At 42.9% G+C, this 24,574-nt stretch overlaps 2 protein-coding genes across 3 annotated transcripts in view; one reads left to right on the top strand and one right to left on the bottom strand.

Moving 5' to 3' along the window:
* Positions 1–24,574, top strand: part of APEX2 (apurinic/apyrimidinic endodeoxyribonuclease 2) — a 60,903-nt gene that overhangs the window by 8,614 nt on the left and 27,715 nt on the right. The gene's annotated exons all lie outside the window — the stretch shown is intronic.
* Positions 389–19,446, bottom strand: ALAS2 (5'-aminolevulinate synthase 2). 2 transcript variants are annotated; one of them, XM_026676291.2, is made up of 11 exons: positions 19,337–19,446; positions 12,450–12,642; positions 10,902–11,024; positions 10,686–10,784; positions 6,826–7,048; positions 5,148–5,332; positions 4,852–5,031; positions 4,228–4,392; positions 3,376–3,644; positions 2,908–3,070; positions 389–672 (listed from the first exon to the last, which is right to left on the bottom strand). In XM_026676291.2, exons 2-11 carry the CDS (start codon positions 12,622–12,624, stop codon positions 509–511), a joined length of 1,746 nt encoding a protein of 581 aa, XP_026532076.1. In that variant the 5' UTR covers positions 12,625–12,642; positions 19,337–19,446; the 3' UTR covers positions 389–508. The 2 variants fall into 2 exon arrangements, with proteins under 2 accessions (XP_026532076.1, XP_087812900.1); XM_087956774.1 differs by lacking the exons at positions 10,686–10,784; positions 10,902–11,024 and having other exon boundaries at positions 19,337–19,412.

Genomic DNA, 24,574 nt, shown 5'->3' with positions numbered 1-24,574 from the left:
GAAAACAAAGTTCTGCCTACTTTCACAGCTCACTGAAATAATTCCACTAGAATTCCCCAATCTGTCTGCTCTGTTTTCTCCAGAGCTCATTATCTGCTGATCCTACAGTATGTAGGTTTTTTCATTTTGTATGTTCCCATTAATTGGCATCCCAATAAACAATCATGTGGAAAATAAGAGTATAATCTATGTGAGCCTTTCATATTGGAAAACTTAATTACAACTTAGTATGTTGTTTGTACTCAGCCAGCTGTGAGTGACAATCTACCAGGGATTGATGTACTATGTGAACTCAGTCCCACTGACTCCTATTTTGGTCTAGGGATGTAAAAGGCTGCCAGCTAGAGGAATTTTTTTGCCCAAATTGTCACATTCTATGAAACCTGCAGAAAAAGCTGTTTCAGAGCTTTATTTTATTCAGACAATCCCTTTTCTGCTCAGCAGCCTTGGTGTGAGGCATGCCCCTCTCTGCTCGCATCCCCAGGCAGCAAGTATCAATCCTGTGGCCTTAGGCACAAAGGGTGACATAATCGGGGCCCATGTTTCCAAAGTAATCCCGCTCCCACTCACTCATGAGGGCAAAATGAAGTGGGCGGTGGCAGAAGTGGCACTCGGGGGAGGTTGAGACCTGTAGGGGTAGGCCCACCTCCTGCCAAGCAGCCAGCAGTTTCTCTGAAAGAAGGAAACAGAAAACAGGTTAAAATACGGACTATTAATGCATTGTTGCTGAATGGATCATTGGGAACTATATAGTGGTCTCTGGAGCTAGTAGTAAGAAAATGAATGGCCATGGCCCTGAATTAGAAGCTAAAGATAGGAGGAAATTGCTGGCTTTTTAAAAATCCATCCTGTGAGAAAAGAGTCAAATCTCTCTTGAAAGCGGCTGCTTATATTCTGTTTATAGACAGGTAAGTCTCAGCTCTTATTTCATCCTGCTTTTGAATTTGCTTCTGATTATTAAAAATGTTGAAAAATCTATACAATTTTCTTTTATGAAATATGGGTTAATATTTCATAATATATATAATATAATAATAATATAGATCTTTCAGCATCTAAGGAACTGTTTAACTCTCCCCATAAATACCATCAGCTATTTACAGTACGAGTTTGTGGAGTTAAAAATAAAAAAATTCTCCATTGGCCACTTGGTGGCAGCACTTACTCACCTTAGGCAGATAATTACGGTATTAGCCAAGGTGCATATGTGTAAAGTAAAATCTCCCAAGGGAGAAAATAAAGGATATTCCAGTGATCAGAAGGCTCCTATTCATTGTCAGCCTTTTACAAGACTGGACTAGAGGTAACAACAGGATCAGTTTTGGACTTTTAGAACTACAATTTTTACAAACCCTTTCAAAACAGTTTACTAAGGGGTGATTTCCTTTTTCTGCATTCGGTGGTTAATAAATATTGGGTGGAAAAAGCAGACCACTAGGCACACCAAATGAAGCATCCCCAAAAAAGATATACTGTACATGCATCTGCTTAGAACTATAAATCAGAGGACTAGCTGCAATATTTACATAATACAGTAGAACCTCTGGTCACGAACGCATCTGACCATGACCAAATCGGGTTCCAACCAAAATATTCACATTTTTTTTCGTGGCCTATTTCCCCTTCCATGGCATTTTTTTTTTGTAAGCGCCTTACTTCCAAAATTAGATTCAGGTCACAACCAAATCGGGTTGCGACCAAAATTATGGAACGAATTATGGTCATGACCAGAGGTTCTACTGTATATACTGTACTATTTCTTCTATGGTACTAGATTTGAATTTTGTTTACTGTGAAGTTACTTTACCACAAGCCTTTACCACTCAAAGTGGGAGATCGGAATAATTTGCCTCATTATTTCTCATATCCAATCCATGATGAATTTGCAGTTAATTTTAGCTATTGTTTGTGCAGACCAGGTTAAGTTTGTAAAAAGTATGTCTCAGGGTTAGGGTTCACAGTTCTGTTTATGACATCCTCAGTGGTCGCTGAGTAATACTGGGCATGTAATGAACAGAAGCAACCATAACTTAATTGTCACTCAAGTGCCTTGTTTCCACAGGGATTTCAAGAGTTCTAATCGGGTGGGATTCAAATTTTGTAACAACCGATTCTGTGGGCATGACTAGGTGGGTGTGGCCATGTGACCGGGTGGGCGTGGCTTCTTCTTTTTTGCATCAAATCCCCCCCGCCCATTTTGGGGGGGCCTCCTGTGCCTCAGGGGAACCTCCTGGGGGGGCATTTTTGCTCCCAGAAGGCTCCCCTGGGGCTCAGGAAGGAAAAAAAACTGAGCATGGGGGGGCACTCAGCCCCCTCCGTTCTGTTTTGGGGCCTTCTGGGCCCCAGGGAAGCCTTCTGGGAGCAAAAATGCCCCCCAGGAGGCTCTCCTGAGGCGCAGGAGGGGGCGTTTTTTCCTCCTAGGAAACTTCCCCGGGACCCAGGAAGGCAAAAAATGGAGGGGAGGGTGGGGTGGTGCCCCCCCCTCCATTTTTTGCCTTCCTGTGCCTCAGGGAAGCCTCCTGGATGAAGAAGTAAGTAAGCGAGGGGGATCCCGGCACAGCTGCTCATAGGAACAGCGGACCGTCGGGAGGGGGGAAAAAATACCTTAAGGAGTGACTGGGCAGGGAAGAATGCAGCCAGCGAGATGTCGGGCATGCACGCAATATTGCACATGCACGATAAAGACTGACTGGGCGGGGAGGGGAGGGGGGACAAGGGAGGGGCCAGCCAGGGGCACGATTTGCCGGTTCTCCAGACTGCGCAGGATCATGACAGAACCGGTCCGAACCGGTAGAATCCCACCCCTGGTTCTAATCTTGCCCTTTACTAGCATTTATTTTTTATAGAATGAGATGATTTATGTAGGATAGAGCTGGGGCCTGAGTGCTCACGGCACTGGAGACTCACCCACAAAGTAGTCCATCATGGGTGGGGTGTGATGAGGCGAGGGGGCCAGCCGTAGCAGTTCCTCCCCCCGGGGTACTGTAGGATAATTGATGGCCTGGACGTAGATGTTGTACTTGGATAGGAGCAGATCACAAAGCTGGGTGTTCAGGGCTGCATCTCCAACCTGAGGAAGAATGAATCAGACAGCTGAGGAAGGGCATGCAGCTGCTTCGTCCATCCGGAAAGTTGGCTATAGAGAGTTTAGGTTAGACATCCCCTTGTGCGATGGGACACGATTCTGCAGCTAGTCAGTCTCATTCATTCATTTCATTTTCTTAAGTATTCTATAAAGGGCCATATTCTATGAAGTGGCGTCACAGTGGGATTTAAGCCTTTCGCCTTGAGGACTGTCCCGTACCCCAGATTCTGTGTCTATTTTGCTACTAGAGCCCTAGCTTTCTCCCTTCCACCATCCCAGGGCGTCCATACCCGTATGGGGATGATGTGACTTGGACAGCTGACCACAGGCAGCCCGGCATCCATAAGCAGCTGGCGCATGTGCTTGACGTTGCGTTGGTGGGCACGGCGCAGCACCTGCCCCTCGGGACTCTTCAGGATCCGAACTGATTCCAGGGCCCCAGCCAATACCATGGGGGGCAGCGAAGTGGTGAAAATGAATCCAGCTGCATAGGAGCGGACTGTATCAATGAGGGAAGTGGTGCTTGCCACATAGCCGCCCACACAGCCGAAGGCCTTTCCTGGAGGAGAAAGGGAGGGAAAGAATGACGTATCTTTAATGACAAGTGTATCTTATGCTATTAAGTGTAGTTAGCATTAAAAAGCATGAATTTAAGCTAGTGCAATTAAAAATTGCACGCTGACTTCTGTGAATTCTGGGAAGTTGGATCCGAAACTTGTATACAGTATGCAAGTTGAATATATTTTATGCCTTGCATTTTTTCCTCCCTATGAATGGTAAGGAGAAAAAATCAGAGGCTGAAATCTTGCAGCAACCAGTGGAACTCATCACCTTTGGGTCTTGAGATGCTCAGTTTTTTTAATGGTCAGTAGGGTTCCCTGAGAACAGGAGTGCCCAGGAGTGCCCCCCTGTCCAAGTAGCGGCAGCGGTCCATGGCATATCAGCAACCATGCCAACAAGCAAAGCCCCATCCACAGTGTGCAGGCAGCATGCAAAACCATGCCCCCTCTGGTTCGTGGAAAAACCTTTCTCCCTGGAACTAAAAGTCCCTGGTGCCCAAAAGGTTAGGGGCCGTTGTCTTAGAGTATTTATAACACACTTTCTTTCAGGTTCCTCTCGGGGCCTTTGCTTTCCCAACTCACCCAGAGTGCCAGATATGATGTCTATTTTGCCCATCACTCCATCACGTTCTCCAATGCCGGCTCCCTGGGCCCCATAGAGTCCCACAGCATGGACCTCATCCACAAAAGTGATGGCCCCATAGCGGTGGGCCACATCGCACATCTCTTCCAGGGGACAGATGGCACCTGCGGGCAAAGGAGTATTGAAAACATTGGATTTGGCAATTACCTGAGTGGCAAAAGCTTCCAACCCATTTTTGTGTGTGCATGCAACACCCAGACCACAGTTTTTGTAGTCCTTTTTGCAGTATTAACCTAGTGGCTACCTTTGCTTCCTGCATTTTTAGCTCACCTCTTGCCCTGAAAGTCTTTTGACCTAGTCCGTTTATAACAACAATAAACTGTTTATTGTTGTTTATTGTTTATCTAGTCCTTTCCATAGTGACCCTTTCATTATCTTTGCCATTTTTCCCCTGAACCTACTGTTGGTTACCCCTTCTTCGACTGGCCAAGGAGTCTCGGCTGGCCCAGGAAGAAGGAATTGCTCTTGATCACCTTATACCAAGAAATTCCTTTCTGATGCATGATGGTGTTTCATGAAGTTATTAGGACACCTTGTAGTGAAACCTAAAGGGAGTCAATTACCATCCATGGAATGCACAGTTTCAAAGGCGACAATCTTTGGAGTGCTGGGTTTGGCCTTGCGAAGGAGCTCCTCCAAATGGTGTGGATCATTATGCCGAAACACATACTTTGGAACGCCGCTGTTTCGAATGCCCTGGATCATGGATGCATGATTCCCAGCATCAGAGTAGATTTCACATCCTACGGGAGAGAAACCAAGCCAAGAATAATACCCCATCTTTCCTCGTGCCACAAATTAGGGAGAACGGAGTTCTTGACTTCAGGCTGATCCTAGGACTCCTGCACTGCCTGGTTACCTGGCATCATGCGGGCAAGCGTGAAGAGAGTAGAGTCATTGGCCACAAAACAGGAGGTAAATAGCAGAGCGGCATCTTTATTGTGCAAGCTGGCCAATTCCTCCTCCAGAGCTACGTGGAATCGGCTGGTGCCGGAAATGTTCCTGGTACCTCCAGCTCCTGCGCCATAACACTGCAGAGTATCCCTGCGGGTTAGAAGAGGAGAACGAGACCTTGCTCAGAAAACAGACAAGATAATCCATGACCGGTTCTAATACCCGGCTTTCGGGTTTCTGAGAGGAAAGCTTTTGCTAGAGACAGCCATGCTGAGGGGAAGAAGGGTTCTGAATATAGGTAGTCCTTAACCTAGGACAGTTGGGACCCGACTGGTCTTCTGTTGGTAAGCAAGGCAGTTGACATTGGGCAAGTCACACCCAGTTTTACAATCTTCTTTGCCAAGATTGTTAAGTGAATGAATCACTTCAGTTGTTAAATGAATCATGCCATCGTTAAGTGAATCTGGCTCCCAACCATTGACTTTGCTTGTGGACAGTTCGCAAATGATGATTACATGAGCCCAGACACGGCAACTGTCATAAATGCACGTTGGTGGCCAAGTGCCCAAATTTTGATCAAGTAACCGTGGGGATGCTGTGACAGTTGTAAGTGCGAGGACACTGGTCCTAAGTCACCGAAAAGTGCCTTTGTAACTTTGAATGGTCACTAAACGAATGGCTGTAACTCAAGCACTACTTGTAGATGCTCCCTTTGTTCAGTTCCACTCCCTAAGTTCAGTGGCTGCCCCAGCTCTAGTAGCTTTCGGGATACTATTTAGTTCGGGAAATTTACAGCTGCACCTCCACACAAAGGGATTTAGGATATTTTAGAGGGTGAAACCATCATAAAGTTTCATAAGTGCAGCAAAGGGAGACCTACACAAGGCCTGTTGGAATCAAGAGGCTTTTTCTCCCTCTACCATGTAGCTAAGGAGAAAAGTTTGAAGAGAGCTTCCTAGCCTAAGCACCATTTCTGCCCTCTCCCATCCATGACCTATGGCTCTGCTGACCTTATCTAAGCTAAAGCTGGAACAAGGTATGGATCAGGGAGTTCTAGAAAAGCTTCAAGACATGCCCGTGTTCCTTTTTTCCTTCAGACAAAGGTCTTTGTTAGAATAATGCTAATATAAATTGAGAAATCTACCACCCCACCCCAAATCTTATTTGATTGGCAGTGGCAAAATGAGGGTCCTCTACTATAGAGTTGCTGTCAATAGAGTGGCAAAGCGAGGGTCCACCTTCAACTATAGAGTTTTCTCTATAGAGTGGCAAAGCGAGGGTCCACCTTCAACTATAGAGTTCTCTCTATAGAGTGGCAAAGCGAGGGTCCACCTTCAACTATAGAGTTCTCTCTATAGAGTGGCAAAGCGAGGGTCCACCTTCAACTATAGAGTTACTCTCTATAGAGTGGCAAAGCGAGGGGTCCCCCCTCCACTGTAGAGTTGCTCATGAATATCAAGAAAAGCCTCAGGCCCTCCTCAGGTTGAACTCAGTTTCCCCATTGTCCCCATTATACACGTTAGCTGGGAATGGTGGGAAGTAGAATTCCTGCAGTCGGGAAAAGCTGGACATACAAGGAAGAAATTAGAATTGTTTGGGAGGTGTGGAAAATGGCAGTGCAGGAAGTGTTGTCTGCCACTCACTGTATGGCTTGCAGCACACGAGGGTGACGACTCATTCCGAGGTAGTCATTGCTGCACCAGACGGACACCTCTCGCGCTTCAACCTCAGAGGTAGAGAAGTCTTCAGCAAAAGGATAGGCATCTGCCCGGCGATTCACAGTCTTGAAGATCCGATAGGTATGATCTTGTTTCTTCGCTTGGATTTTTTCTTCAAAGAACGCATCATAGTCAAACACAGGGCTCTCTGTTAGGAAACCACCGGGGTTAATTTCTGCTTGCGTTGACCCTCACTCATTGTTTCTCAATGATGGCTTTACAGTTAAAGAACAGCATGCAGGAAGAGGCCACCAAAGCTTATTATTTATATACTTTATATCCTGCCTTTATTACTTGTATAAATAACTCAAGGCGGTGACTGTATCTAGTACTCCTTCCTCCTCCTATTTTACCCACAACAACTCTAGGGTAGATTGGGCTGAAAGGTTGATGGTGGGATTCAATTTTTTTTTACTACCGGTTCTGTGGGCGTGGCTTGGTGGGTGTGGCTTGGCTTGGTGGGTGTGGCTTGTGGGCATGGCAGGGGAAGGATATTGCAAAATCCCCATTCCCTCCCCACCCCCTAGCCTGCTTTCCAGCTCTGTTCTCCTGTGCAGGGCAACAAAAGGAGACCCAGCCAATCAGCTGGGACTCGGGAGGCAGAGAATAGATGGAGAGGGGGCCAGTCAGAGGGGGTATTTGCCGGTTCTCCCAACTACTCAACATTTCTACTACCGGTTCTCCAGAACTGCTCAGAACCTGCTGAATACCACCTCTGGATCGGTCCAAAATCACCCAGCCAGCTTTCTTGGCTAAAGTGGGACTAGAACTCAAGTCTCCTGGTTCCTAGGACAGCACCTTAACTACAACATCAAAGTAGCTCTCAATATTCTGCTTAGCCTGGGTTAACCTTCTATATTATTGTGAGGCGGAACTTGAATAATTAACATTTTGCAATTCAGTGGTTAAAGCCAATCGGTAACGGGGCAGCAGCACCTAACATTTAATAGAGGACAGACAGGTTTGGAAGCTTTAACAATCTTCTCCTACGTGGTGCCCTCCAACTGGCATTCCCAACCATGCAAATCCAGTAAGGGGAGAGGTGCTGTTTCAGCACATGAGAGATGGGAGAGATGAAATAGGAGACAAAAATGGCAGAAACTGTTCTCTGCAAATACATGCTGAGATCTTCTCAGGGTGGGCTACTGGGGATTTGCAGGGGGCTGGGAGAACCCCTAGCGGAAGCACAGTTCAGAGAGCTCCCAAATCTCACTCCTGTCTGGCCCTGCCCGCCCCCCCTCCGAGGAGTTCCCATGTGGCCTATTTTGGATGCAGGTATGTGCAAGGCATGCACGGAGGCTTGGGGAGGGTGAAAAATGGCCTCCCAGAAGTTGGGGAAGGCTGGAAACGGGCCAGTTTCTGGCTTCCAGAGAGCCTCTGGAGCCTGGGGAGGCCGTTTCTGCCCTCCTGGAGGGTTGAGGAAAGTCTCTGGGGCCCAGGAAGGGCAAAAAACACCCCCCCCCTCGCCATGGTGCAAGAGGCCAACTAGGCCACATCCACCATGGCCACACTGACCCAGCAACCAGGCAGAGAACTCCTTGCTAAAAATTTTGAAGCCCACCCCTGGGTCTTCTACTACTTCCTATAGTAGAAACCTTATGGTGGGCCTTTGTTGGCTAGAATATCAATGGTGTGAGTACAGATACTCACCAGATGGCAGCAAAGAGATACAGAAAATTCTGACAAGATTTTTTCCAGCCCAGATATAATGTGCATTCAGTGTGCATCCAGAAGGTCAAAGACTTAATCCCTACCATTTCAACCTGAACATAGAACTGGTAATATAAAAACCAACCAACCGGCAAACCGTGCCTGAAACTCTGGAAACCAGCTACAAGTCAGAATAAATAATGCCAAATATTTAGACTTGCTCTAAAGCCACATAAAGCCTATTCATGCAGGGCATTTGGATGGCTTCCACTGAGCCTTTTTTGATGGTAAAACAATCATTGCCAAACAACATGCTGAGCACAACTGTACAAACATAATGAAAAAGCAATAATTAAGAAACAAAAAAGCAAAGAAGCAGTTATGTGGAGGAAGTGGGCGGTTGGAAATCCCAAATCTAGTTTAAGGCAATATGCTTGTTATTATTTGTTTATTTCACATTGCTTCTAGCCTGCCTAGCTCAGAGTATGGAGAAAAGAGTGAGCAGGCTGCTCATTTGTAAAGTTGCAAATGTTTCCGTAAACTTTCAGTAAGTCTAATAAAGGCCTTATTTCAATATGCAGGTCGTCCTCATTTAATGAGCACCTTGTTTAGCGACCACTCATAGTTACGACAATGAAAAGGTAACTCTGCTACCAGTCCTCACGGTTATGATCCTCACAGGTCTGTAAAGCAAAGGAAAGCTGAAGTAAGATCATTAAGTGCAGTTGCTGTTTTATTCAGTGACTGCTTTATTTGACAATCTAGTTGCCGGTCCCAGTTGTAATTGCTAAATGAAGACTACCTGTAATTACTGAATAATTAAGGCTCCTATGCACTCAAAGGGCTCAACAGAGAAGGTGCCTAATGCTTCTCTGTGTGGTTCAATCCTCGGCTTGCCATCTTCCAGTCAGACCTTAGAGAAGGCCAAGAATCTCGGCAATTATTCTGCACTGTACATGGATTGTAATTGAAATGTGAAATCAACCCAATATAGCAATAGCACTTAGACTTATATACCACTTCATAGTGCTTTACAGCCCTCTGTAAGCAGTTTACAGAGTCAGTCTATTGTCCCCAACAATCTGGGTCCTCATTTTACCAAACTCAGAAGGATGGAAGGCTGAGTCAACCTTGAGTCGGTCAGGCTTGAACTCCTGGCAGTCAGCAGAATTAGCCTGCAAATACTGCATTCTAACCACTGTGCCACCAAGGCTCACATAGAGACAAGGTAAACATCTTTGCTCTCAGAGGCAGCTGTTTATTTTGTTTTTGCCTGGGTGTCTGGTATAGGTTTGTCTCGTTCTACTAAAGTTGTGCAAGCCACTGACAGATTAGTCATAGAAAGGTAATGAAAAAAAAGATGATCTCGGTTTTTCTCCTAAAAAAATGGATCAACAGATCCCAGGTCATTCCTCTTTTGAGGCTTTAGTATGGATCACAGAGAAGAGAGTTTGACAATCAGAGAGGGCGGCGAAGGTTTGGGGCTGGGAGGACAGCCTGGTTGCTAGCCGATCCTCTGGATAAGATATGGCGAGAAGTGGATGGCAATAATCTTAAAAGCATCCTCACTTTATAATGCTAAAAAGTGGGACAGTGGTGGGATTCAAATTTTTTTTACTACTGGTTCTGTGGGCGTGGCAGGGACAGGATACTGTAAAATCTCCATTCCCTCCTCACCCCACTAACCTGCTTTCCAGCTCCATTCTCCTGTGCAGGGCAACAAAAGAAGACCTAGCCAATGATCAGCTGGGACTCAGGAGGCAGAGAAGAGATGGGGTTGGCGGGGCCAGTCAGAGGTGGTATTTGCCGGTTCTCCAAACTACTCAAAATTTCCACCACCAGTTCTCCAGAACTGGTCAGAACCTGCTGAGTACCACCTCTGTAACAGATGATATAAACAAACAGTAAATGTCATTTATACCCCCTGTTTTCATTTGGGAGAGAGAGCAGGAAGCAGACCTCGGGCAGTTAAGCTTGAAACGATTATTAAGTGATTATTAAGTCTTCAGACGGAATCCGTTAATCTGCGCTGCTGACCCTAATACCCAAGGGAAGCTGGAAGATATCACAGACCCTCTGGGCAACTCCCCCACCTCCACCCCATGGAAGAAGCTATCAGGATCCAATCCCCCAACCTGGCATGTTGTCCTGGATGAGGTGAGACACTTGGTTAGAGCCCAGCAACTTCTTTCTGAGGCTGCAGTGCACCTCTCTCAGCAAGGACGTCAGCACTCCTAGAGAGAGGGGAGGGGATGCACACACAGGTCAGAGGAAGGTCCAGGGAGGGGAGGGGGGGGGGTCTCATCTTTCCCAACCATCGTGATCCCAAGGAGGTTGGCCTCCTTCCTTACCTGATTTGAAAGGCTCGACGTCTTCCTGGAGTTCAGGTTTTGCTTCCTGCACAAAGGAGCTCTGGCCGCTTTGACGTTCGGATTCCATAAAAGGGCACTGGGTGGCAGGGAGAGACCGGGATGCTGAGCGGGGAATTGAAAGGTGCATAAAAGAAAACCCATGGTTATTTCAGCCTCCGGAGAGAGGTTGAGAGAGATATTCTTGAACTGGATTCCCAGTAGGCATGGCAAATTTAGTGTAGGAGATGAGAAGGCTGAACTGGAAGGCAGGATTAAATGTGTCATCTGTTTGGAATCAATGCACAGCCACAAGAGATCCATATCCACCCCCTACCACCCCCCCCCACCCAGTGAATTCAGTTGACCCTTATCTAGCACCAATTTTGACCTTAGTTGATAATAATAATAAACTCTTCAGTGCTTTGAATTCAACAAATGCTCCTGGTTCTTTGTGCCTGACATGTAGTAGCTTCCAGATTCTCCACCACTTCAACTTTTTCTAAGGACTTTGGACTTAAGTAGATTATTTGTCCATGCAGACCTCTAGGTCTCCCATTTCTCTAAACTGATGCCTTCCAAAATGAGAACTCAACTCCCCAAATTCTTGGTATTGGTCGTATTGTCAGTAAATCTGAGAAGTTCTATCCCAGGATGACTAGAGGGTACCAGGATAGGGTAGGCTGGGGTTCTGGCATTGGGTCTCCAGCAGTCAGAAATCATTAATTTTCTAATCATCTATTAACGATTTTTTGCAATGGGAGATGTGAGGTGTGTTCATGCAAATATCTTCTATCATGAAGATATAACCAATATGCCTGGTTTCAGATCCCTCAATTGACTTGGTTGGACATTTGAACCAACTTTCAACACCTAATATTTTTAATGGTCATGAGCGAATCTATGACCTGTCAATCACATAATCAGAGATTATTCCATCCATACAAACCTGGGAAAGAATTCTTCCATATGATTATAGGAAAACCAAGCAGCAGGAACAAGATTCTAGCTTATATTTCTGTCAGGTTATGTTCTTATTTTAATGTGATCGCTTTGTCAAGGCAAACCTTTTTTTATGCATAGGGAAGAAAAGATGCAATTTCCACTTCCTTTTCTACAGACTGAAATACAAATTTCTGAATGTGTCCATGTACTGTCAGCCAGGAAGTAAAAAATTAGAAGAATTACAAGTTGCCTCTGAGCTAATTAGTGACTGTGAAATGATGACACCATGTCTTGAACTACAAAAGAACAATTTCAAAAAGGAGCCGCTCTATAAAAAGGATTCTAGGTGTTTTCACACAGAGATTTCAACCCTTCTATATGTAATCAAATTATGCTGGGAGTACACATCCTCTATACCCACAAAATATAGGTTTGTTACCAAGAGACTGGCTTGATTTAAATAACCTGGAACACCTGTACGAGAGCCCAATTATGAGTTCCAAGCATAAAATATGTGCTTTGGTTTGGCATCTGTGGATCTGATATGAGATCAGTTTCTGTTCCCCTTCCAGTATCTTTTCTCTGAGCTCCACCCCATCATCTCACCAGTGTTTCCACAGGTGTCCTTTTCACTCTGCAGGTCAGTGACAGAACTATAGAAAGTGCGGGCTACCATCACAGGGCAACGTTGAGCACTGTTGACCAGCAGCGGGCCAGCTTTCCGTAGGAAAAGAGATGGATTGCGGGTCAGGAAAGGGCAGCACTGCAGGATTGAGGCCATGTTGCAACCAGTTTTGTGCTATTCAAGAGAAAGGGGGAAAAAAAGAATAAGATGAACTATATAAGCATTGGTAATAAGAATGCCACTCTAACTGAGCATGGTAGAGCAATGGCACCTTTCCTCAATCTGTTGCCCGCCAGAGGCATTGGATTGATTGCATCTAGAACAGTGTTCTTCAACCTTGGCAACTTTTAGATGCGTGGACTTCAATTCCCAGAATTCCTCAGCCAGCCTGGCTGGGGGATTCTGGGAGCTGAAGTCCTCACATCTTAAAGTTGCCAAGGTTGAGAAACACTGCTCCAGCAGGAACCAGACTGGAGGAGACAAATCAAGCTGTGCTCTTTTTAACAGTAGGATAAGGTCAAAACTTAAAAAGGAACAGAGTGAAATAGGTTAAGTTCAGGCAAGTGGGATTTTTACAAGAAGGCCATGAATCATGCTTGCTGGAACCAATGGGAGTTGTTATCTACAATAACCAGAGAACATTGGCTTGCCTACTTCTAAGTAGATAAATGGCTGTCTTAACTTACATTTTACATCAAGTTCTCTCTCCTCCCACTCCAAATCTAGAAGCAAGATTTTTTTTAAAAAAGATGGGAATTTAATGTAGATAAGAGATAATGGCTCTCTAGATAAGAGAGCCATTGATCTACTCAGAAATAGGCAAGCCAATGTTCTCTGGATATTGTAGACAACAGCTCCCCATTGGTTCCAGCAAGCATGATCCATAGTCACGAATCTTGGGAACAGTAATGCAAAATATCCACACAACAAATAGGTGAGTGAGCTACAGATTGCCCTAACCTAGAGGGTCAGTGCTTTGTCTTGGAAATAATATTGAAGTGATTTTTTTCCCCCTTGCTTTCTTCATCCAGAAGAAATTAATTTGTAATTAAGGCCCAAGGAAATTTGAGAGAGGAAGGCATCAAAAGAGTCAAAGAATTGTTTTGGTCTCATAGTTATGGCTGCCATAGTTCTTATGTTGAGCCATCCCCACTCCTGTTTGGTGGCCCGTTACCAGATCTTGTACCAGTTCCAACAAAACCTATTTAAGATTAGGCTGGCATGATCTGGAAAATATCCATCAGAATTCAGGGAAGGGAAAAACTGTTGGGATCCCAGAAAACAACAAGTCTCTAGAAATTTACAGACTGATGATCCCATCCAGTTTTACTCAACAATGAATGCCAGGAATAATTACTGTGTCCTACTCAGAAAAAAACAACCCTTAAGACATGTAATTCTAGAAAAGGAAAAGTAGTGAGATCCACTGTTGTGTTCCAGGACAGGTTTCGTGTTCCCTTGCTAATAGTGCAGCAGGTGCAGTGTATTTTACCCTTTGGACAAATGTATAAAAACAAGACATGCTGCTAAGCAGGTATGGAAGAAACCTTTCCTCCTTCAAAGAGAATAATCTTCCAACTTCCCAAGGGGAGTGATCAGAAAAGAAAAAAGAAAAAAAGGCCGAAAACCTTATCAGGAAAGAGAGTCAAGCTGAGTAACATTACACAACGTGAGGAATTATGGACTGGACGTCAAAGACAAGGTTGTTGCTCAAACAGGTAGTCCTCGACTTACAACAGTTCATTTAGTGACTGTTCAAAGGTACAACAGCACTGAAAAAAGTGCTGTTTTTCACACTTACGACCATTGCAGTATCCAAGTGGTCATGTGATCAAAATTCAGACGCTTGGCAACTGACTCATATTTATGACGATTGCAGTGTCCCTGAGGTCGTGTGATCGCCTTTTGCAACCTTCTGACCACCAAAGTCAATGGGGAAGTCACTTAACCAGCGTGTTCCTAACTTAACAACTTAACAAGGGTGGCAAGAAAGGATGTAAAATGGGGGCAAAGCTCACTTAACAACTGTCTTGCTTAGCAACAGAAATGTTGGGCTCAGTTTGGTCGTACGTTGAGGACTACCTGTATTTCTAAACAACTGAAGAAAAGGATAGATGATCACAAAAGCAAGTTAAATGAGACTGTCCAATAGAGCTGTTGTTTCTTTGTGTGGGGCTGGATAGGAGGCACACCTTTGGAGTGTGTGTGTGTGTGTGTGTGTGTGTGTGTGTGTTTGAAAACTATCTTAAAGTCCCAGAATCACAGGTGTCAATTATAGCAGACCATTCAAAACTAGGCAGCCCAGCACATGTGCAGGTTTACAATAAACGATTTGCTGATCATTTGAAACCTTTCTCATTGATAGTTTAGTTCAATGGAATTGGTTTGGTCCTGGTGCATTGATCAATAGTCGCACTTATCTGCCTACCAATAGAGAAAGTCAATTTAATTTGCTGGCGGAGGAGGTCTGCTCCTCAGCGGGTGAACATGCTCATTTTATGACATTTCCTGGAAGGATGACATCAAATAATTTATCCTTATGTTTACTATAATATGGTATATATTTATATACAGTAGGTTTCTAAATATAGTAAAGAAATAGAAAATAGAAAGAAGATGGCTTTATTTCAGAGGGGAAGCATTTTGAATTCAAAGTTAACTTTCTTTGGGGTATTATACTACACTGTGCCCCGGGCACATTTTACCTTATTATATGCTGAAAAGTCATGGATGATCACTAGGTGGCAGCAAAGAGATAGAGTGTTCCAACTCTTTGCTGTCATCTACTGACCCAACAGATGTGTGCAGTGCAGTTTAACCTAATTGTACTTGGAGTAAGCATGATTCTTAAAAGAAAAATATTATCTTAAAGTCACATCCTTTGATGGTCATCCTCTGGACAGCTACACAACTGACTGGAAGCCAGTTTAGAGTTAGGAAGAGGAACAATGGTTGCTTCCATAGTTTGCCATGTAGAACAACCAAACACACACTTTAATTTCCCTGGAAACACACCTAAATGGCAGAATTGAAAGTCTACTTAGCCCTCAGGACAAAAAGAAGCACATCAAGGTAAGAGAGGGTGTGGAGGGACCAATTTTCGAGCGGAAGGCTTTGATCTGTTCTGTGCAACACTCTGATATGTCTGAGTATCTTGCAGAATTTCTGACTTTTTTTTAAGTAGCGAAAACCTAGCAAGCAACTCCGTGGAATTGTGACTTTTCACATAAACAAATAGGGACCTTGATTGAAAAAAACAATAGCAGGAGACAGAGCAAACATTTGTATTTTTATATGAATAATATTTTTGATCCAGTTGGAGATTATGCTAAGAATATAATTTTTATGCAGGGAACAAACATGCATAAAATTATCCTGAAAAGGAATACATATTGGTAAATATATATGTGGAAACACTGATCATGAACTACTTTGTGTGACTCACACATCTTTTGTAACCTATTTGTCCTTTTATCAAGTAAATTTTTTTGACTAGCTATGTGATCTTGGCATCAGAGGTCCTTTGAGAAGGAAAGATCATACAGCGGACTGCATTTCTATAATTCCACTCTTTTTTTCTAAGTGATTCTGGATACGACTCAAGGGTCTCACAGAATGTTCTTAAGAGTTCTAGCATTTCTGAAAAAAATATAGGGGAGAGTGAAGAGATAACATTTATGTGTATATTCTACCCATTCTCTGAATATTCAAGAGTTCTTTCTTTTTAGCTCCATAATAATCCGTGGAAGTTGGACCAAGAGAGAAAAAATGATGCAAAGCTCCACAGCGGAGTGAGAAATTGAATTTGAGTCTTGGTGGTCCCCAACTTCTCCTCATTAGTGACTTACAGTGTCTTCGTTGCATCATCCAACCGTTGTTGAAGTGATATAAAGCCTCCTCATTATTGTTATTTTAGCACAATTGTGGTTGAATCATTTGAGAAGAGACTGTAAGTTACTACCCTGTTTCTCCAACAATACGGCCTCCCCCAATAGGAAGTCCCAGCATGTTTTATAGGCATGAAATGAAGTTAAGCCCTTCCCCCACAAATTAAGGCCTATATTAAAACATGCAAAATGGGGGGAATGGTGGGGGGGCTTGCCGTTAGGAAGTACTTTTGTTGCACACTCGGATATGGTGCTGCCTGCGTTGACCCCGATACTAAATGCCTCACCAACGCCGAGGTCAACATCCAAGCCGTCGCCACCCGCCCGCCCAAAGATGCAAGGGGGGGAATTAAGTCACCCCCGAAAAGACGGCCTAGCCATTTTTTCGGGGCTCAAAAAAAAATAAGACCCGGCCTTATTATATGAGAAACACGGTAGTTGAGGAATGACCACTGGATTCACCACATCATGTTTGTTCTTTGTGAAGGAAAAAAAAAGAGTTGGAGTGGGGAATGGGAAGTTTCTTTCTAAAATAAGTTAAAAGATAGACTTCTTAGGGGACTAAATAAATAGTTGCAAAGATAATATGAATTGATAGTACATTTTCATCCACAGAATACTAAACTGGTATTGAGGCTGCGGAATTTTTTACATTGCAGTGGAATTTGTAGACTTCCACTATGATAGTTCCCTGCAGTTACTAACCTAATTGAAACATGCATGTGATTACACTGTCACTATATTTTTTTTAAACAGTCTCGAACTCTGACACCTAAACAGATTTAAACTAACAATTACATTAAATCAATTAAAACTCATTTTAATTTTAATTGCCTAGTTTGGCACAGTGATAGGCCACCTCTGTTTTTACATGTTCTTTCACAAGAAGGGCACATGAATATGTTGGGTAGTGATAAGCTCCTTTCATTTTATCTGGCTTAAAGAAGACACACCCCAGCCCAGTCGTGATGATTAGAAATAAAGGATGCAGCAAGAGGAGCTGGATGCTGGGCTTTTAAGGCAGCACCAATCATCTGCTCCTTCCCTCCTTGATCTGGAGCCAGATCAGAAATTGCATCCCTCAAAGGAACCCCAGGATCTGGTGCCGCTTCAGATTAAAGAAACCTGTAATACTTGGTGGGAGCAGAGGGGGGAAAAAAACAAAGCAAATTACTGAAATGCTTTTTACTTTTAATACAGAACATCTGTCTGGGTTAAACAATGTGGCTAAAAAAGCATTTCTACATTCTAATTTCTACATTCCCAGCAAAATACCACCTGCATGGAGGGAAAAAGAAGTAAACATCTCTTTTACAAACATTTCCCTCTTTAGTTAAAACATCACTTTGCTTGTCTAAATTTTTATTTACGTTTAAGAGAGATGTGCCATTCTTTCAACTGGCTATGGTAGTGGTGCCTTTCGCAGCCATTGAGTGTGCAGATGTCAATAATTTAGCTTTACAATGAGAAAAATCTTTACATGCATTTAATTTTTGCCTACTGAGAATCTCTGGAAGAGCAAATCAAGATAATCTCCCTGTCTCCGTCTCGCAATCTCTTACTCATTGGGCAACTCAATGCAAATATGATAACTTAACTTGCATTCTGAATTGATAGTATGCAACCAATACAGTGTACTCCTGGTAAGACCTCACAGCTAAATGAACTGTGCCAACTAAAATATAAACTCATAAAAAAGCACATAATATCATTCCTGACTCAGATTAGAAATGAAACTTGACTGATCCAAACCATATTTTAATAATGTTATGATTAAAAATATCATTTAGGGGAGACCTTACAATTAGGTTTAAAAATTCAAACTGATTGATGTATGGTGATTAGCAATTTGCTTATTTTTTTTTCTTATTGAATAAAGTAGGGTTGGATTAACTATAAATGAGGGTTTATAAATCAAACTAGCTGAGTTCATGAAGAAACAAATCATATTTTTGCATAAAATATCTTGTGAACTTACAGAGGCATTATGTTAAAAAAAATGTGCTAGCATTGGTTAACAGTTTGGTGGGCAAAAGGAGGAGGTTCCTTGAATTCTAATCCCAAATATTAAGCAATTACACCAAAGATATACATAACTCTTTCCTGAGATCCCAACTGACAAGGAAACTATAGTCCAAAGGAATTGCGTAACTCTTCTCCATTCTCATAATTTTTCCTTACCCCCTTCTTTTCTGTTTACGTAGGTGAATATTCCCACCTTTTCTTATGTCAGAGAAAAAGGAAACTGGAAAGCAGGTGCAAAAATGCCTGAGAAAGGGATGCTGATATCTATCACTATTTTTCTGAATGTCTCCTTGGTTTGTTTTTCATTAGCAAAGACAAGACATTGATTTATTATAACCTGCTCCTATTTCATAATACTCAATTAGTTCATAAAGGGAGAAGATGCTTTATAACTACCTTGGTAGTAAAAATTGAATTAAAATAGGTTGATAAAATATGTCTCTGGCAATTAGTTTTTTTCCGAGACAAGAATGGTTGTTGTTGTTGTTTGCCTGAAAAAGTTCAAGACCTGTGAAAACAACACTGAATTCAACCTACTACTTGATATGTATCCCACAACAGCATTTAACTCCAAGCTTTTCTATTGCTTTCTGGAAATCAAATTTCAGGAACAGATCAGCTGCTTGTATTTAAGCTAAGTTGGCAGCCTTAAGATCAATCCCACATACCCAGCCAAGCCACTGGCATGTTCCTTCAACCACAGACTAGAAATTAGAGGAAGTGAACAGAAAGCAATTCCCCTGAATGATCTTTCCATGATGTTGGAATTAAGAAGAGGAAAGGAAGTAAAAAAAGATGAGCTTCACTTAGAAAAAGAAGACAGATGAGTGAAGACAGAATGAGTTAGAAAAGAACTTAATAGCTGTCATCCCTCCCATTTTTTCTGCCTCGCTACTTAGGAATTCATAAAAAGTAACCCCAATCTCGCCAGACCCTTAAATTATCCTTTTTCCTACCTGTTGACCTGCACTGAAGTCGAACAACTTCTGAATGTTATTTTGTGCTCCAAGCCCACTTGGATTGGGAGCTGCCTTTCCCCACCCAGCAGCTGAAGGCAGAGATAAGCAAAGCCGACCATGAGTGCAGTAGTTCCCTCCTGCTCATATTCAACTCTGCTGGGGGATTCCATATTCTAGTTTTTGAAAAGACATGGGAAATCCTCTGCATTCTTTGCAGCATGGATAATTTTAGATAATGCTAGTGTATCCCTCTTTCTAGTCATTCTTCTAAGCCAGCATTCCTCAAGCTTCCCAATGGAGTGGAATTCAGCTTCCATAAGCCCCAACCAGCATCTGGGGTGAAGCGTGTGTGTTTGTATCAGGTAAAGAAAACTATATGAAGCCAAAGAAATGGTGTAAGTTTTTCTGTGGTTGGCCTTGCCTGCATATTCTCTAGCTTCACAATAACTCTTATCTAGGAACCTGCTGTGGTGCCATCAAGGGAGCTGGCCAACCCTTCCTGTCCTTGTCTGCTCCTGTGCCTGAGGTCTGATATGGCCAGTGAATAAAACTTTTGGAAAGAGGGAGCAAATCATAGGGGCCTTTCCTTACTAGGAATCCTTCCTATATTCAGTGACCTGCAGATCACAATGTTTTGAATTCACTCTTGATGCCATGACATGTTTTGTGGTGATTCACAACTGACGAAGTCTACCTTAATTATACATGTCAATCCTGGCTTGCTATCATCAACAAGTGGTGACTACTACTGTGAATCAGACTCTGGTGGGACTCTTTGTAATATGTGCCTGCAGTTTCCCTTTTTAATATCAAGAATTAGTGCCTGCCTTGCCTCTTAACTACTTTTCTCCTTCCCTTCCCAACATCATCAAATGACATCCTGAGATGTCAGGCTTATACTGGGCTGATACTAATTAGTGCCCCACACAGTCTATCTAAAGCTGTCTATCTAAAGTTGATGCTTATACAAGCCCTTTGTAGACTATAACCCAGTGTTTCTCAGCCATGGCAACCTGTTGTTGAATTCCAAACATCTTCAGGTTGCCAAGTTTGGGAAATACTGCTATAACCAATATAGTAGTATCTGCATTAGGCAGTATACTGTAGTTAAACTCATTGAAGGGCTGAATGCAGGCACTCTAGTAGATATGTCTACTGGCATCCTTCCCCGCCCCCATTTCTAAGCAGACCTCCAGTGTTACCTGGAAGAGTGGATAATCAAAAACCAATCTATATTAATAAAAGGGCCTTTAAAACTTTAACAACAGAATGGCCAACATGTTCCTGATTTCCAGGTTTGTCTGGACCATCTATTTTTTTTAATGTTCCTTTATTATTTTAGAAAGTAACATCTCATGCAGGAGAACACAAATTTCTAAGCAACACTATTGCAAGAATGCTTCTGGGATCCATTTAGGTTCCACAGGTATTCCTAGAAAATAAAGATGGGTGGCTGCAGGACCAATGCGTTTGGATTAAAAAAAAGAAAGGGAGGAGTGGTAGAATACAATCTAGAGCAGGGCTGTCAAACTCGCGGCCTGGATGCGTCATTTGCTGGCCACACCTATGCCCGGTTTAGCGAAGGGGGGAAAAGTCATGATATGTCATGTGACGATGCCCTGACAATGTGAGTTTGACACCCCTGTTCTAGAGGGTTAGAGGGTATGGCAGGAAGTTATCTGGCAAATGGTATAATGGGATTGGTCATGACCTCTATGGTAGAAATTTTGTGGATAGCAAGTCCTTTGAATGACAGCTGTTTTATGAAAGCTACCATCACTTGTTTCTATTTTTCCAAATGTGTTCAGTGTCATAAAAGGTTTTTTCAGCTCTGCTCTCATGAAATGAATGTAGATTCTGGACTCAACAACTTAAATTCCTTTCAGTAGCAGTTTTGTTTGGTGCAGATGATGGGCATAAACAGAATATTTTTTCCCTTTGATAACCTGGTCTAATTACCTCTTATGTCCTTATAGTTACAGAACCAATCAGTAGGTTTATCCCATGACTCCAAATGCTATTCTTCAACCTGCTGGTCTTACCTTAAATCCTTAAGCATGCATCTGAATAGGATGTTCTAGTTTTTGTATATGAATGTGGGCAAGAATTCCCATGAGATTTTGAAATCAGTGTTTCATGTACAGGGAAACATACTCATGACAAGTTGGTTGTTTGACCTTTTTCTAATTCACCAAATTTTCTTCTGTGAATACCATTTGTAATAATGTATTTGGAATAGATCTAAAACTGGTTTGAACCTGGTTGGTACTTGGATGACCAGGACATTTTAGGGCCATAGAATAAATTGAAAAATGGAAATAACATTTTAGAAGAAGGCTGGGACAAACTGCTTCCATACTGTTGCCAAGAGAATTAGATAAAGGAATTTGTACATTCAGCAGAAATTGTGCTGGTTTATAAGGTGTCTTTATCTTCACCTTACTCATTCCATAGCTAAAAGAAAGGTAGTTGGAGACAGGGCGGGGCAGGAACAGAGGGATATTTCAGAAAAAAGTTTGCGATGAAGAATTAGTAGGCCAGATAATTTTGGTCAATTTTCCTCTGATCCTCCAGTTTGCTTCTAAAAATTTCCCAGTTTTTTTTTAAAGTTTTTTTCCACAGCCTATTAAGAAGATGTTTAAAACCTTTCTTTATATGCTTATGACTTTCCTAAAGGAAGTCTTATAAAACATTCAGGTTTCTTCTAATTTAGCGGGGAAGAAACTCAACTCAAAACCTATACAGTGTTCAACTATCCTCTTATCCCATGCTATAAATACCTGTACATCTTCAACAAAATGTGGTTCTACCTTAAGTGGCTAAGCTTAGATTTTGCTATAACCCTAGTAGGTATCTTTATGGAAATCTGTTGTACTGAAATGGGTAAATAAGGACAAATTTTTGTATGTATGTATGTATGTATGTATATATTGAGCTAATAATAAAATTGCAGAATGACATCATCATCTTTGACTTGTAGGTTTTTTTCCAGGATACTTTCCACTTCCAACTTGATCAAAATTTTGCATCCACTTATCTTCTACCAAACTCATTTGAGGTTTTGTTGGAGAAAATTGGCCTTTATGGAAAATTTGGGGGGAGGGAAATCACATTTCCCCCAAAACTTCCTTTTCTTATAGCAATGTAAAATAGACATAAACAATCCTCAAAGACTGGGCATACAGTCACTCTGCGTAGTCTTGGCAAAAATGCTAAGAGGAAGTGTTTTCCTTCTGGTTCTGCTTCCTTGCCCCTGAGTGTTGATGGGGGAGATTAATTTATAGTGGGCTGGAAAAAAAGAAAGAGCTGGCAGACAGACAGAAGGATTAAAGTCATCTCTAAAGGGAAGAAAATAAATAAGAGAAGGGTGTTCCTGTGGCTCCAAAACTGCATCCTGTATAACCCTTTCTTTTCTAATTCTGGACCCTTTTCAGATTACAAGGATAAAACACCAGGGGGTCATTTTTGAAGCAGATGAAAAGATTAACATAATATTAAAAACCGAGAGCCCATTCTCAGGAAAACCCAGCTGTCTCTAAGTGTGTGAGATAAACTCACCATGTTGCATTATGATTTTCCTGCAACCCCCACCAAAGAGTTTTGCATGGGTTCTCCCCTTCAAAAGATTGTCTACCTTAAAATTGGATGGCTCTAATCAAATCAGTCTGCAAATCTTGTGTTCCGCTTTCAGTCCACTTGGTTATGAAATTAAGCTGCAAATGCTTATGGCTTTATTTGGGAGTTACTCCAATTGACGGGGTTTAAGTGGTTTTTAAAGTCTGTTTTCAATTCTGTATTGGGCTGTGGCACAGCTTCTCTCCTTTATTATAGAATTATTTCCTTGATCCTCCTCCAAGGAGTTCAGATGGCGTAAATGGTAACCTTACAACCACCCTTTGAGGCACATCAACCTCTGAGAAACACCTGCTAGGATTTGGACTCAAGTCTGCCCTGTCCAAATCTGTGACTAGTTAGTAAGAATATTTTTTTGAGGTTAAGAACAGTTATCAGATTATTACCTATCCATCTTGCAGAAATAAGTGGGCATTTCAGCAAGTAAATTGCAATGAAACATTACATTCCTGGTTTTTTTAATGAAAAAAATATATAGCATTGCTTAGCAAATCTAGGTGTGCTTCCTGCTTTAATTTTCTTAAAAATATGGGGTAGGAGCCTATACTTACATTTGTTTTTCTTCAGGAGACAATTTACACTGATAATCTTCCAGCTGATGCTACTTATGATAAGGAAGGGCAGACTTTACAGGACATTTTTATGTCTCTTGGTGTGATCACAGATGCCCGGAGATGTTTCTCACTACTTAGTAGGCAACTAAGTAAACATCAAGGAGATTGAAAAATTATCTTCCCGGTATAGTGAAGAGCAATCACTCGGGTGCTTGTAATGTTAAGCCTCTCGGGCTGACTTTATTCTCCTCTAGTTTGCGAAAGCTTATGGCAGTCAAATTATGTCAGGACTGAACCGGGCAAAGAGAGAGAGAGAGAGCGAAAGCCTTTTTGGCTACTGTGTAGAGTCTGTAGACAAAGTCTCCGGCTGGGATGTCTCCTGTAGCTACGGTAGAACCAAGAGGGGCCGGTTTGTTTCTTTCTTTGTTTGTTTTATCTATCCTGAAGAGTAGAACTGTGGAACAGAGAAGTAAGAGGGGCAATGACAACAATTGAGAAAGGGGGAAATTGCCTCCCATTGATAAGAAAAAAAAGAAGTGGCAGGAATGCCAGGGGAAGGGGGGGAAAAGCGGGCTGGCTATCTCAATAAGAAGTGACAGCAGGCACGGAGAAAAGACTGGGAAGAGTTTATAAATGGATGGAAAGTGACAGCGGAGGGGCAGGCGAAGAGGGAAGGGAAGCAGCCAGCTCGTTTGCTTGACAAAGAGGCGCTTCGGGGCTTAGGGCGAAGGAAGCCCCCTGCTTGTGCGGTCAGCCGGAGATCCATCTTCTTGCATCCTGAGGACCTGATCCTTCTGAGCACCATTAGTTGCTCGGACGCACATACAGTCCCGCAATGCAGGTAAGCCACCTCTGCGACCCTCGACCATTGCGGCGGTTAGGGCCCAGGACAAACGTAGCGGGGAAGCCGGCAGGAACACAAGAGGCGAGAGCGCGCAGGGAGGGAATGATCCTGGGAGGAGGAGGAGGATGGATGGAAAGGAAGCTCGCGTAACAGAAGACGAAGGGGCGGGATTGGGTGGCTGGAGGCGGGGAGGGATCCGGAGAC

This window comes from Notechis scutatus, chromosome 2 (assembly GCF_049901735.1).
Source record: "Notechis scutatus isolate UNSWTSFEM ecotype Mainland chromosome 2, rNotScu1.2, whole genome shotgun sequence".
Taxonomy (NCBI): Eukaryota; Metazoa; Chordata; class Lepidosauria; order Squamata; family Elapidae; genus Notechis; species Notechis scutatus.
The sequence above is the reverse complement of the archived record's forward strand: the minus strand, read 5'-3'. Positions and strand labels throughout refer to the sequence as shown.

Bases quoted from the DNA above. Each gene is read 5' to 3' on its own strand.
- ALAS2 (XM_026676291.2), bottom strand. From the start codon at position 12,624: ATGGCCTCAATCCTGCAGTGCTGCCCTTTCCTGACCCGCAATCCATCT. The intron at 10,785-10,901 runs GTAAGGAAGGAG...CCCTCTCTCTAG, and splicing joins CGTCGAGCCTTTCAAATCAG to GAGTGCTGACGTCCTTGCTG. The intron at 5,333-6,825 runs GTGAGTGGCAGA...TCTAACCCGCAG, and splicing joins CGTGTGCTGCAAGCCATACA to GGATACTCTGCAGTGTTATG.